This window comes from Dama dama, chromosome 31 (assembly GCF_033118175.1).
Source record: "Dama dama isolate Ldn47 chromosome 31, ASM3311817v1, whole genome shotgun sequence".
NCBI classification, from domain to species: Eukaryota; Metazoa; Chordata; class Mammalia; order Artiodactyla; family Cervidae; genus Dama; species Dama dama.
Genome location: NC_083711.1, coordinates 7,074,495 through 7,089,523, shown reverse-complemented (window position 1 = coordinate 7,089,523; position 15,029 = coordinate 7,074,495). Strand labels below are relative to the sequence as shown.

The window sequence follows — 15,029 nt, the reverse complement described above, 5'->3', positions numbered from 1 at the left end:
TCAAATGAGTCAGCTGTCAGACCCGGTGAAACCGAGTTGCTTAACGGAACTGACTCTTTACTAACAAGCCTTCTACAGAGTCCACTGGCTCTCTAGCTTCGATTCACAAACTCCCGCAATGCTTCTCGAAGGACCGGAAAGCTCCGAGCGCCGCACGAGGAATGGAAACAGGAGTCCGGGGCGCGCCACTCGAGGGGCGGAGCAGTCGCGGGGTGGGGGCGGGGCATCGTGAGTCACGTGCCTGCTCTCTGAAGCGGGCGCTGGGAGGAAACTCTGTGTGTGATTGGTCCGCGGTAACCAGGTGCCCGAAGGACGCGTTCCGGTTGGCAAGGGCCAGCCAGGCGAGCGGCATTCAGTCGGGAGGCGGCGGCGGAAGGAGGAGGAGCTCCGACCGCGCTCTCTCCCGGCAGTGGCTGCGCGTCTCAGCGCTCGTCGGGTCCCCACCCATTTTAAATAAGCCGCGCTGGTCGCCGCCTTCACAGACTGGTTGACTCCGGGGAGGCGGCGGCGGCGAGACAGCGCGGCTGCGGCCGGCCCCGGGCCCGGCGGCGGGGCGGACAGGAGGGAGGCAGGCGAGGCCGCGTCTGCATGTGCGGCGCAGCCCCGGCATAGCCCGGTGCCCGCCGGTGCCCGCCGCGCCATTGTTGGGGGAGGGGGCGGTCTGAGCTTGGCGGAGTCCGGGGCCGAGCGGAGGCGACGGCGGCGAGGAGCGGAGGCGCCCCATGGGGAACACGCTGACCTGTTGCGTGTCCCCCAGTGCCAGCCCCAAGCTGGGCCGGCGCGCGGGGCCGGCGGAGCCAGACTACGAGTCTGAGGTCTACGAGGCGGCGGCCGGAGACGCGGTGGCCGTAGCACCGGCGCCGGCTGCCGTGGAACCCACCGAGTTGGATTTCCGAGCGGGTGAAGGCCACCACCTGCAGCACATCAGCGACCGGGAGATGCCCGAAGGTAAGGAAGCGGCCGGCGCCGTCTGCTCTCGGGCTTACCTCTGGCCTCCGCCGACCCCCAGGTCCCCCGGGAGGGAGCCGCCGCCTAGGGCTCCTTCCTGCCTGGAGTTGGCTCTCTCGGGGCTGGGCACCAAGGACGGAGGCTGGCCCTGCCTGGCGTCCCCACCCCTTATTCTTTCTCCGTCGCGTCCGGCCAGTCTTTCTCCCTCTTCTCTACCCGAACGGCCAATTCTTCCCCATTCCCTTTTCGCAACCCGACCCAAGACCCTCAAGTCTGTGGCTCCTGTTCGTGATTCTATTTAACATCTCGTGGGACTTTGTAAAGACTTTCTGATGTATTCTCTCGTTTCTCAATGAAAACTTAAATACTCCCAACTTCGGCGATATCCATCCCATCTTCCTATCCTTACCTCTTCAGATGGTACCTAAGAGAAGGAACGAGGTAAGGATCTAGATACACTTCCACTCGTTAGGATAGTTGATACTCGGGACAATTAAGACAGATTTTAGGGTTTGTTATTTAAAATCAAAACTGATATCGACAGAATTAGTGTGGCGTTAAGTAATATACTGTCTAGAGTTGTCCTGATTGAAGCGACCTTATTCTAACTATAATCTGAAAACGATAAGAAAGAAAAAGGTTAGAGGGGGTCTTAAAATAACTGAACGGTGTGAAACGTTACTGCAACGGCTGCAGGGAATAGTTTTGTTGTTGTTGTTGTTTTTACCCAAAGACGATCCCAGGGAGCTCTGGTTAAGATTCCCACTTTGACACAAAAATGTCTTCAGCTCCCCAGCTTTAACCAACTTCACTTGCATGTTGCCTCTTCTAAGGGAGGATTGGGGGTGGTTCCTGAGACTGTTGGTCAAAAGTTTCAAAGGAGAAAAAAGAAATTCAGACTTTAATTTGTAATACAAAGATTTGGCAGTTAAGATGGCAGATCCTGCAGGAAAGTTGTCTCCATGGCTACCTCTCCTTCCAACCCCCTCCTGCCGGTGGAATCCTATTCAACTTTTATAGTGTTCAGGGAAAATTCTGAAGACGAAGTGGCTGGGGGTGGGGGTGGGTTGTCATGGAGAAGAGGAGAGAGAGGAGAGGAAATGTTTGATTTTTTTTTTTTCCTCTAGAATTTTGAAACTGGACGGCTCTAGGTTTTTAAAAAAAAAGATTCTGGATAACACTGTGGCTCATTAATAAAGACTGTGTTCTTTAAAGTAGAAAACATTGTGCCGTGAAGATGTTAAAGCCCCACTGGCCCACTTGTTTCATTTAAATGCCAGAGAGTATTTCTTTATTTCATAGAGGATATGTCTTATAGCTCTTCTATTTAAATTTTATTTGGGTTTACTTAATTTCTTTCAAAGTTAGGATAGGTAAGCCTGTGAACTCACCCATATGATGGACATGGCTTTGTAAGTGGAAAGTACTCCCTTTTCAGAATAGTCAGATACTGTGAAAGAACAAATTATGTGAATTAACTGTAGCTTTAAAAACAAAGCTTGTGCATACCTGTGAAAACTGCTCAGCTTGTTGCTATAAGGTAAGCCTCTAAGTGATGTTAAAAAACAGTAGTAGGCTAGTGTATGGAGACCAAAGTTGGACTTCTGTATGATTCTTTTACGATTTACAACGTATTTTCGGGTGTATTTCAGCTGACCCTTCCATCTATAAATAAGGCCTGTGAATATTCTCCCTGTGATGCCAATGAAGAAGCCAAGACTTAGAGCCCTGAAATAACTCTGTAACATAGCTACTGAACAGAAGAGACAGACTTGAGAATGGTAGATACACCAAATTCAGTTGTTGGGTGCTTAAAAAAAAGTTTGGAATGCACTTTTTATTTTATAATTTATCCATAAGATAGGCCTAACTCAACTTCAGTTTGGTTATTTCCATTTGAGTTTATTGTTCACAACTCAGAAGCAACACATACCTCTCCATTCTGTGTCTGTACATTTATTACAATGGATAGGAATAAAAGAAGTCGTGAAATAGCCTCAATTTACCAGTCAGGTAAACGTGTTGGTATATTTTAAAGAGTTTGTTCTTCTGACTCGAATTGAAGCCGAGAATGCCCTGGACAGAGGGGACATTAGGAGAAACTGGTAAGCGGGCAGGTAAGGTACGAAGCATTTAGTGAGGGGGAGTGCTGAGTCGGGAACTAGAAAAAGAGAGTTCATGAGCACAGAATTTACCTTTTTATGTTTGACATGATTGTTAAAATTTTACTTAAATTTGTCTCTCTTTTTTGGCATTCAATAAAGTGATGAGAGAAACCTCAATTTCAGCATTTGCCTATTGTTAAGTTTCCATAGATAGGAGGTCAGAACACGAATGTAAAGTGCAAGCACATTGGAAGTTTGCTCTTAATGTTTTTATTTCAGACAATTTTATATCAGTTTCCCTGGAAACTGAGAAATACCTGCATTGATATAAAACATTTTGGCTTTTCTGCAATGAAGAATTATTTGGTTACTTAGACAAAACCAAACATAAATGATGCTGTGTGTGTTTTTTTCGGAAACCTTTGAGAAGAACATGGTTTCTTCAAGCTGTTTCAGTTAACTCCTAAGAACCTAGTATAAATATCAGATAGACTCAAAAGAATTTCGTCGCTATCTTGCCTTTCGCAGTGTATCCAATGTAGCTGATGTTCGTGTCAATAATAGAAAATAAGGTGCTGAGGTCCTGTTACCTGATTTTACTACTATGCATCAGCTTTTCAAACGGCCTTTATATTCTCCTCTCAGGACCTTTGCTCATTCTCTGGTGCAAGCTGCTCTCTCAGGTGATTCCTTCCTTCCATCCTCCAAGGAGTGGGTAGGGAAGGAATTGACAACGTAATGGGGGAAAACCTCTGAGCAACAGGTTTTTCCTCCTTTCAGTAGCTATTATAAACACTTTTTTTTTTTACTTTTTTGATAACAGTAAACATTTGAGGTAAAAGATTTGCAAAATACTAAAAAGTCATTCACTCATACTCAGAATATCCAGAATTTTCACTAATATTTTGGTGTTGGTTCTTCCTGAACCTTTTGTATACAAATAAACAGAATGTTGTGTTTATTGTATGAGATTGTTCTTTGTGTGCCACGTTGTGACTTTCTCTTGTAAAGTGAAGACGGGAAGCTCCTGGAACCGCGCTGACACCTGAAGCGTGCTCCAGGATGTATTTCCACGCAGCTGCATGTAGCTGTGCAGTCTGCTTTTTACCACCTGTTTAATGGTTGGAGCATCATTCATTTACCCACCCTTTATGGTTGTCTTTTATAATTTCATCATATTGCTTTAATCTGGGCACAGACATAAAAAGTGATGTATCCTACTTCCCTGTAGAATTCTGGTCTTGTGGCTTTGTCTTACGACTTAATTAAATTCATAGGGTGAGTCATTTTGTAGTTAAGGTATTTTAACATTAAATGTTCTTTCCCCAAATTGAAGTTACCATTGATTTTTCACTGAACAGTAGATTTCCTCTCTTAGGTTTTTGTGGGTCTTGGTAACCTGTCGGTGTCTTTGAGTCTGAGTAACTAAACTACCACTCGAAGAGATCTGAAATTAATGCTGGTGTTGGGTGACAGACACATCAAAGGACAGCATTAGAAGAAATCTTAGATGATGAAGGAAAATTGGGAGAAGCATAAATGATTTGGGGCACACTGAAATGGATGATTATTGGGCACAATTTAGGGGCAGGACAAACAGAGGTTATACTGACAAAACCCAAACCCTAACTCTGGTCTTTACTTCCTAGAAGTACCTGGGGCCCGTTGACACAGGAATAATGTCAAGTAGCGAGACACTGAGAAGAAAGAAAATGATGGTCACGGACTGGGGAGGGGGCAGTGTTACTGGGGGTGGTCTCCTTAAGTGACAGTGAGCATCCTAGGAGTGAGGGGGAGCCTTGTGAGGTCCTCAGAAGGAAATATGCTCGGTGTAGGCAGAGGACAGAAAGAGGGTGGCTGCAGCTGAGTGAAAGAATGCCAGGAGGAATATCAGGGGGTTAAGGCCTTGTGTCTAGTAGACCTTGACAAGAAAAAATACGGATTTTAGTCTAATTGTAATGGGAAACCATTGAAAGGTTATATGCAAGGGAATGGTGATAATTCTTAAAGAAGGGGAAGGAGACGTGGGGAGAGGGGAGGGAGATCAGACGAGCTACTCTAACGTGGGCAGGGGCAGAATGAAGCAGGGAGACAAGTTAGGAGGCTGGTGTAGTCACTCAGCTGAGAGCCAACAGTGGTTTGAACAAAAAAGCAACATTAATAAGGGCCTAAAACAGGCTGACTTGAAGAAACTGAGTGAATCTAAAAGTAGGCTAACAACAATATGAATGGGATAAGTCACAGAAAAAGAAATGCAGATGGCTTTTAAGCATATCCTCACACACAAGAGAAATGAAAATACAACGACTGTAGCTTGGGTTGGGAGAAAATTCAGAAACTTGGCACTGAATTCTTTGGTGATACTGAAGAAAGTTCCATTCATATATTGCTGGTAAAAATGGGAAATTGGTCAACCCTTGAAGGGGAAGTTTGCACAGTCTCACTTAATCCAGAGATCCTACTAAAGGAATTTATTCTGAAGGTATAGGCTGCATATGTTGCATTATCTTCAGTAGCAAAATACTGGAAATAATTCAGATGTCCAGTAAGGGACTGGTAAACTAGCACATCCAGACACTGAAGAATTAGGGAGCTGTGAAGGAGCTCTCTCCACTGTTAATGACTTCATCTGCAGGGGATGTTAACCTGAAAAAAAATGGGGAGAAAATATACACTAATCTCCATGACAGAAGCAGGAGAAAGGATATGTATTTGCTTATTAAAGAAGAAAAAGGAAGAACACTAGGAGAAATGCTTGCCCTTGGGTACTCTTATCCTCTTTCCTTTAGTGGGTGGCCTGACTCAATGACATGAGTTTGCACAAACAGAATCGTGTAGGACTGGGAAGCCTGGCGTGCTGCAGTCCATGGAGTTGCAAAGTCAGACACAAGTTAGTGACTGAACAACAACAAAGCACTATCTATTTAAGATGTTATTTGGCTGAGGGTGATAAGTGGACATCAATTTTCCTATGAAATGCTAAATGTTCACTTTTGGCTTTTGAGTTAATTTGTGAAAGCTGTGATGTGTCATTTATTATGCTTTATATAGTATATCCCCTCATGGATTGCAGCCTTGTCATGGTGAAGGGGCTTGTGTAACTCAGTGAAGCTATAGTGTATGGATTGCTCTTGAATTTCATTTGATTCTTATCATGTTCTGAGTTAGGCAGTGTAGGGATTCTTCTCTGAGGTATAGAATTGTCCAAGGTTTTACTCATTTTTAAAACCTTGATAGATCAGGACTGTAAATTCCATATACATGACATATAGGGATAGAATGTATTGATGTCATTTTGTGCTCTGCTTTGAAATACTACCTTTTTTCTCGCCCCTTTTAGAAAAATTGTTTATTTTTAGGATATTAAAGTAATAAAACTTGAAGAGTTAAAACAGTAACATTGTATGATGTGAAATGAAATCACCGTAGCTTGCAACCCAGAAAGGTTCTTAAAAGTCCAAGAAGCCCGAGCTAAGTACTCTTTAGAAATACATAAAGCCAGGTATACTTACCTGGATATCATCTCTTGGTCATCATCATTACAGCATTTGATTGAGGATTAAGGTAAGGCAGGACTGAGAACCAAGTTAGAGGCAAGCTGAGAAGCAGTTTGGAAGCCAGGTTGGTCAGAAACTGGGGAAGCAGGTCAGTTGAGGGGGTTGCAGGAGCATGCTGTGTGCCCTCCGGTGAGACAGCCCAGGTCAGCATCTGCTGGCAGGAACCGCTTGGCTAGGGTGTCAAGTGTGGACTCAGATGAAATCACCGGCTGACTGTAAGACATGAAATGTATTATTAGCCATAAAACTAATGTACTGTAGTACTAGTGGTGATAGGGCAGTTCAGTAAATGGAGTAAACCTTTAAGTAAACTGGAGCCCAGAAGTTGGCCCAGAAAATGCTGACAGTCCTGTTTAGTTGCAATATATGAAGTGAAGAAGAACTAAAGAGCCTCTTGATGAAGGTGAAAGTGAAAGAGGAGAGTGAAAAAGTTGGCTTAAAGCTCAACATTCAGAAAACTAAGATCATTGCATACAGTCCCATCACTTCATGGCAAATAGATGTGGAAACAGTGGCTGACTTTATTTTTCTGGGCTCCAAAATCACTGCGGATGGTGACTGCAGCCATGAAATTAAAAGACGCTTGCTCCTTAGAAGAAAAGTTATGACCAACCTAGACAGCATACTAAAAAGCAGAGACATTACTTTGCCAACAAAGGTCCATCTAGTCAAGGCCATGGTTTTTCACTGGTCATGTATGGATGTGAGAGTTGGACTATACAGAAAGCTGAGTGCCAAAGAATTGATGCTTTTGAACTGTGGTGTTGGAGGAGACTCCTGAGAGTCCCTTGAACTGCAAGGAGACCCAACCAGTCCATCCTAAAGGAGATGAGTCCTGGATGTTCATTGGAAGGACTGATGTTGAAGGTGAAACTCTAATACTCTGGCCACCTGATGCAGAGAGCTGACTCATTTGAAAAGACCCTGATGCTGGGAAAGATTGAGGGCAGGCAGAGAAGGGGACGACAGAGGATGAGATGGTTGGATGGAATCACCGGCACAATGGACATGGGTTTGGGTGGACTCCGGGAGTTGGTGATGGACAGGGAGGCCTGGCATGCTGCGATTCATGGGGTCGCAAAGAGTCGGACTCGCCTGAACTGCACTGAACTGAAGTCAGTATGTTGGCATTAGTCTCCTCCTGTCAGATGATTTCTTGGTCACTACCCTCTCTCTGATATTTTGACAGGGAAAAATCATTTATTGACAGTTTGACAGCATAATTTTAACACTTTTAGGCTTCAGTAATGCATCTTGTTTGTCCTAAGTTGCCTTTATTTTCATATTTTTAACATCTGCAATTGAGATGGATCTCACGATTGATAGAATGTTAGGTTGGAGGAAAAGTAATGTTCAGTGACCTGGTATTTTACAGGTTTCCTCCTGGGAGTGTTTATATTAAGACCCGAACTTAAATTTTTTTAGTCATCCTTTTTCCACATAAGTATCATGCTGTCAAATAAGTTGCAATTTAAATTGGTAATATAAAAGTAATGGGTCTTAAAATATAACTTTAATGATAACCCCTAATCATAAGCTCAAGAGTATTTCTCCTGGGTTAAAACATTCTTAAAGATTGCTAGAGAAGTAATTTTAGGAAGAATTCACATATAAAATGCACAGTAATTTCTCAAAATACCTCTAACATTACTGTGTGTGCTTGTGGGAGAGGGGATGAGGGGAGGTGTGGGTGGTAATGCTTTGGTTCAGAGTTGACAGTCTTTCCTTTGTGACAGTGAAGAGTACGGTACATTTTTTTCATCGTCTCCTTAGACTCTTGGCAAAACAGTTAATGGAGTGTGCAGAAATATTGTGTGTATGTGTGAGTTTACTGTCTAATGGCTTACCTGTCAAGTCTATTATAAAATAGTGATGTAGTTTTCACTGGCAAAAAGTGCAAGTTGTATAGAAAATTGTTATATGGGCTGTAAACAGAAGATTAATATTTTCTGAAAACCTCATGCAAATTGACAGCAGTAAGGCCCTGGTATGTTTAGTATGTATGAATGATAGGCAGCTCACCAAAGTGGAAATGATGCTGATAATTATGGGAAAGTAGTAAAAACTGTGTAATCGAAGGAAATACAGATTAGATCTACAGTGCTGTTCCTTATTTATATTAGTAAGACACCCCCCCCGCCCAACTGTACAGAGTAGGGGTCGGAACTAAAACTGTCATGATTGGTAGTATTATACATTAATGTGGCCCCACCTTCTTCAGGAAGCAGTTTAGCCCTGTACCTTGAGCCATGAAAATGATCTAACCTTTTGGCTTAGATATCCCACTTTTGAAGATCTCTGCTAAGGAGATAAAACCATTATTTATTTAAAAAGCTGTATAACAATAGATGAAAAGTTTCCTCATCAAAGAATAGAATGTTGTAAGTACCTAAACCCCAGCAATAGGGGATTGGCTAAGTCCAGCACAGGAATAACGCTTGATGGGCTGTTGTGTATTCATTAAACAGTAAATATGCAACAGTCAGATGTAGAAGGGTTGTTAGTAACAAGAAGACATAAATTATACACTAATTAGAGCTTTTTCTAATGTATAAGGAAAACAACTAAAAGTAAGGGTTGTAAGTCTGTGGGTTAATTTTTAAATAGGGTCATTTTGGCTCATGCAAATTTTTGTTCATGACATTTGTTAAAGGAATGAACAAGTGACTTTTAGCTTTCCCCACCTTCATTGTGATCATCAGTACTGCTGGTTAACCAGGTCTCTTTCAGTTGCAAGTTTGAGAAAATGTCTCAGAATAGCTTAAATTAAAAAGTATATATATATTGACTTTTATATAACTGGAGTTGAATGAGTAAATTAAGCAGTACTTGACCCAGGAGTTCAATGACCTCGCAGCCTATCTCAGTTCTGCTGTCCTCTGTTGATCTCTCCTGAAAAGCCTTTCTTTCCCCTCATGATGGCAAGAGGAGTGTCCAGCAGCCCCAGACTAGCTAAGGGTCCTAGGGCACCCCTCTGCCTTCTTCTGCTTCTTGGGAAGTTCCAGGAAAGCTGTGATCTATCAGTCAGTTCTGGGTCATGTGCCCACCCTTGAAACCTCTAGGGTAGGGTAGGGGGAGTGCCAGCTCTTTTCTGATCACTTGGGCAAGTTTACTTTTTTCCTGCGTGTTGTCATTTCTTTTATCCCAGCCTTCTTGCTTTCTGTATATAGATCCGTAGTAGCACATCATAGCATACCTGTAACACACCCTGTGTGTGTGTGTGTGTGTGTGTGTGTGTGTGTGTTAAAGCTTGCTTCTCTTTGATCCTGACACTTATTTTTCCTGGACTTCCATTGACTCTTGTTAAATTTTACCATTCCATAAACCCTGATGAAAAATATGGCTACTTTGCAAGCATTTCTGTTTATTTTTTAGATTCCAGTGTAGTCTGTTTACTTTCTGGTACAGGTAAGTAGTCATGAATCCTTTCAGAAGCCTTAGGTTGAAAGTCTGTGCCTGTCAACTTTGTGTATAACTGAAATAATTTATTTTCCCAGTGTCCCACTTTTCAAATCTGTAGGGGGGAGAAAACTTTAAAATAATTTTATGGGTCTTTTACATAAAACTGTTGAGTAGAATATTTTCTCCAAAACCAGCTTAATAAACTCCAAATGCAGTGAAGGAATTTTCACGAAGAACAAAGCAGTCGGTTTAGCTATGTAAATTTCTAGTGCTGGCAGTAACAATTAAATTCCCATTAAACCAGGAAGTCCCAAATTACTGTTCATGCAAAATTCTTTCTTTGGGGAAGAAAAGGATTCTAGGTAGATAACATTTGTGAAATGCTGGGTCAGACAGAATTCACTGTGGGACTGGTTAGTTTTTATTTATTTATTTTTTCATTTATTTTTATTAGTTGGAGGCTAATTACTTTACAATATTGTAGTAGTTTTTGCCATACGGGATGGGGAACACCTGGTTAGTTTTTAATATCTCAGTGTATATATTCTTTTGATTCTCAGCGATAATGTGTAAGTCACGTTGACCACCAAAGTCGCCTTTAAAAATAGGCCAATTATTATGTGGTTTGGGAAATGCTGCCTTAACTGTTGCTCTTTAAAACTCTTGGTCCAGTTTCTTAAAAGATTGTTTAATTGGTTTGAGGTGGACTTCACTAAGTAACTGCCCACAGGGCTTTTAGGTTTGTTTTAAACAACAACCTTACTGTCCAGCATGGCAGCTTGTGCTTGCTTGATATTTCTGCCTAAATAGAAGACTGTCCCACCTTGGTGCAAGGTGAACTGCCAGCAGACCCACCTTTTTTATGTAGGTATGGGCAAAATTTTTTTCAAGCAGCCCTTTGATGTGCTCCAGGAAGTACTCTTACTGAAGCCCTCTATTAATCATGCAGCATGAAAGGAAGAAGTGAGAGTTTAGCTTTGGAAATAGAGGGCAAAGTTAAAACTCACTATCCTGGAAGTGTTCCTATGGATCAGAACATTGAACTCTTATGTAATCCTCTTAAATCTGCCATGATGAATAGCCCCTAGATAAACGGCAGCCAACTAAATGAGTTTGTTTGTTGAGTGTAGTTGGAATTAGCCATTAGATTGTCTGAAGAACGTTTGCCAAAAGCAGCTCATTTGGTTATAGCATATTTGATTGATTGAGCTGGTATCTGATAGTAATTGACTACAGCATAACTTGCTTCTTGAGACTTCCTGAAATGTGCTAGTAATATCAGCTTAAAGAGAGGTGACTGAATTTTTAATCAATACGTAGGAGGGGAATCACATACATGATTCGCCTAAAAGTGGCATAGATTAGGTGCAAGTTAAAAAAAAAAAGCCTAAGACATAGCCCTGGTTTTATTCCACATATATGGAGAATTTCTACAATTTTTCTGTTTCCCAATAGAATTTTTGTCTTGTTGCCTTTACTACAGTTTCCTTCTTGTCATTGCTAAACGCTCTTCTTAAGACTATTAAACTTGATTAAAATCAGCGTGTAGCTGTTTTAAAAGTCATGTCTTTTTCTACTCAACTAAATTGTCACACCTTTTTCTCTTTTTCCTCTGCAGACTTAGCTTTGGAATCAAACCCTTCTGACCACCCAAGGGCAAGCACAATTTTCCTGAGCAAATCTCAAACGGACGGTAAGACAGTGTTTTCCCCCCCTGAGAAAAAGATTGAAAACTGTTTTTGTTTTGTGTATTACAGGAAGATACAGAAAAGCACTTAGAATGGTTGAAATTTTTTGTTTTCATATGTGATAATACTTTAATATGTGATGTTTTATTTTAATATGTGATGATACATTTTTCATTTAGGTGTCACTGTTTTAATGAGGAGAAACACTTAGACCATCTGTTTATACACTTTGCTATTTCTTTATCCGCAGTCAGCTTGCCACATGGTTTAGTTGTGGTCTGTTTTTCCATGCTACTTTGTCCTTTTCCTTTCGCTCCAAGAGCACATGAGTTAAAGATGAATGATACGGTTTAGGTCACAGTTAGGTTTGCATAATCAGTTTTTATGTATGGGAGTCGAGGCTTGGGATTTCAGCACCATTTTGCACAGTGCTCAACCGGGTGAACCTCTCTCACATCCAGATTCATGTGAATTTTTAAGTTCTTTTAAAAGTTCTTTCATCCTGATGTAGTGCTGGGTCAGGGTAATCAGACCAATGTGCCTGCCATATGGGATTTTCCAGAAGGTTATCCTCAGTATGGGAAACCTTGTGTAAATTTCTAGTGTCCTGCTTGTTTTAAGATGAGAATCAGAAGTTTTTGCACTCCTGCTTGTCTTGCCTGCTTGTCTTCCTTAATATATGTTAAATCCTAGTTCATTTGCTAAAAAGCCATATATGATCAGGTTTTTCGGTTGTTTATGAGAGCAGGAATACCAGAAGTGAACGTTCTATAATATTTGAAGTAATGCAGCACAGTAAAAAATAGAGGGTTCTTTTCCTCTTTTATTTTCATTAGATTACTGGTTTTTATCAAAGGGTCTGTCTCAGGAACAGCCAGATGGAAGAGGGCCAGGCATGGGGCAGGGCCCGGAGTGTACCACATGTTCTCCAACCTGGGAGCGCCTGGGGTTTCTAGTTTGCATGTTCTTAAAGTGTGTGTACTTTGCCTTGAGGCAATTATTTTTAGTTAGGATTACTGTATTTCTCAGTCTTTTCCAGACTCATGAGCTGCTCACACTGTAGAGAGACGGTGGAGAGAGTAAAAGACACACTCTCCAATGCCCCTGTCTCTCCTCAGTCTAAAGGAATTCGTGCTTGTGATGCCATGGGAAAGTGTGTGGCCTAAGACCCTCTTTGAGCTTATATTCTTCTGGCCTTTGTTGGAGCAAAACAGTTCTATGTGCTGTCGATGTATGTTCAGTGAGGTCAGCACGTATGTTAAAATTCATAGATTACTTTCCAGTGTGTAAAGAACCTGTATTTTTTAAGTTGGGTGTTTGAATAGGTGACCAATAAGTGGTTCAGGATGCTTCCAGAGACACGGGTGCTTGACCAGAAACTGGAACTTGGAGTTGTCATCTGTTAATCCTGGTGACTAAAGTACATGTAGAACTAGAAAATACTACATACTGTGCAGCTGGTAAATTTTATTAGCTAAATATCTCACCTGGCCTAATTTGCTTTGTCCTTTTCTTTTGTAAATGGAGAGTCTTTGATTTGTACCTAATACAGAGTATCTGTTAGTATTAGTCAAATAGTAAAACTAAGTTTTTAGATATTATTTATAGGATTCATTTTGCTGGGTGGTTTAAATTATATATTTTGTTGGAAATTATTTTAAAAAACAGAATGAAATTTTAACTCATTGTGTATATTGGTAATCCATCAGATAATTAGTGACTTATTTTTCTATGGCAGTTTTATCAGAATTCATCAGTTAATTTTTTTTTTTATTCTTAGTGCGAGAAAAGAGGAAGAGCAACCATTTAAACCATGTAAGTAAATAGTTGAAAAGTTAAGAAATCAATAGTTTGATTAATTAAAAGCATGTCTGCCATGATTCCTAAAAAGTATGATGGATCCAATACTGTTAGCATTAACCTCTTATTTATAAAATTTCTGAATCTCTAGTTCCTAATTATCAAGTATATTCAGAAAGGTTTTTGACTTAGTAGTACCCTTTTTTTTTTTAAGGGTCCTGACATTTAAGTTAAATTTCAATAATATGGTTATAGCATGAAGATCTACCTTAAATTCTTTTGCCTTAAATTTTTTATCTTAGTTTTTAACCAAAGTAATAAAAGTGTAATAGGTAATTTAATTTTTAGCGCCGTCCATTGACTTCTTGGCACAACAGGTGAAAGCGTAACTTCCTCGTCCACCGTGATTTTATTTCCCTCCTTCTGTTCCCTTTACACGCATCAGTTTTTATTAAATCGGAATCCCTGTTTACATTATTATGACTAAGCAAGTGTTGTTCATTGCTGAGCCATGTAGTTCTCTGTGCCACCTCCTTACGCACCTTTCATTCTTCTTCTTCAATGTTAATGAAATCTGAGCACTTCCACACTTCTCAGGATAATCCAGTTCTGCTTTTTCTAGCAAACATGATCTCACACAGCCCAGCATAGTTGAGTAGCTCCCTGGCCAGTCTCCCTGTTTTCACATTCTTCATTTTTTTTCTGTGGAATTAATTTCCTGACTATATTCACTTGCCTGTTTTCTAACAGCTATTTTTTTCCCCCAAATGTTGTAACATTTGTCACATGCCTATCAAAAATATTTACCATCCACAAAACCATATCTGTTCCATTTCTTCTTGGAGACACTCTTCGCCAACCTTTTGTCTTCCTACCCCCTACATACTAATGATTCCTGGACTGGCTCTGTGCCTGTTTTCCTGGGATATCTGTGTGAAGTCACCTGGGATCTCACATCACTGCTCTCTCGTGTTGGATCCCCTATGTCCTAGATTCTGTTTCCCTCTGTCTTGTTTTACTGGAGCACGTTATCCTGGAAAAAGGCACATGAGCAAAAATTTTATAAAGACCTAGCCTCTGTGAAACTCCTTCTGTTTGATAAAGTGTAGAATTCTAGGTCGAAACTAATTTTTGCAGTTTTAGAGACATTTCCCTCTTGTCTTCTCATTTACAGTTCTGCTCTTAAATCTATTGAATTTGATACATTGTATATTACCAAGTTAGTCTTTGCTCCATTCCTTCCTCCTGTGGAACCTTGTAGTACCCTCTGTCTTTGTGGGGTTTTGAAATTTCATAACATGGTTTGATATAGACCTTGTCACGCTATTGGGGCATTTAAACATGCAGAACATCTTTTCTTCTAGTGAATTTTTTTGTGTGCTGCTTTGGTATTTTCTATTTTTTTCTTTTGGATTCCTGTTAGATGTTGAAAATTTTAGAGCAATATTTCTGCACAGATTTTTTTCCCCTTCTGTTTTCCATTTTGTCTTCTTGTCCTACTTCATGGAGGTTTCCTTGACTCTGCTGTA

General features: G+C 41.0%; 1 protein-coding gene across 2 annotated transcripts in view; it reads left to right on the top strand.

Annotated features, from left to right (window-relative positions):
• Positions 1-567: 567 nt before the first annotated feature.
• Positions 568-15,029, top strand: part of LOC133050098 (cyclin-Y-like protein 1) — a 35,303-nt gene continuing 20,841 nt past the window's right edge. For both annotated transcript variants that reach the window (XM_061134223.1, XM_061134222.1), the window contains exons 1-3: positions 568-948; positions 11,631-11,705; positions 13,481-13,515. In XM_061134223.1, the coding sequence (XP_060990206.1) occupies positions 723-948; positions 11,631-11,705; positions 13,481-13,515 (336 nt within the window). In that variant the 5' untranslated portion in view covers positions 568-722. The remainder of the gene's footprint in view (positions 949-11,630; positions 11,706-13,480; positions 13,516-15,029) is intronic.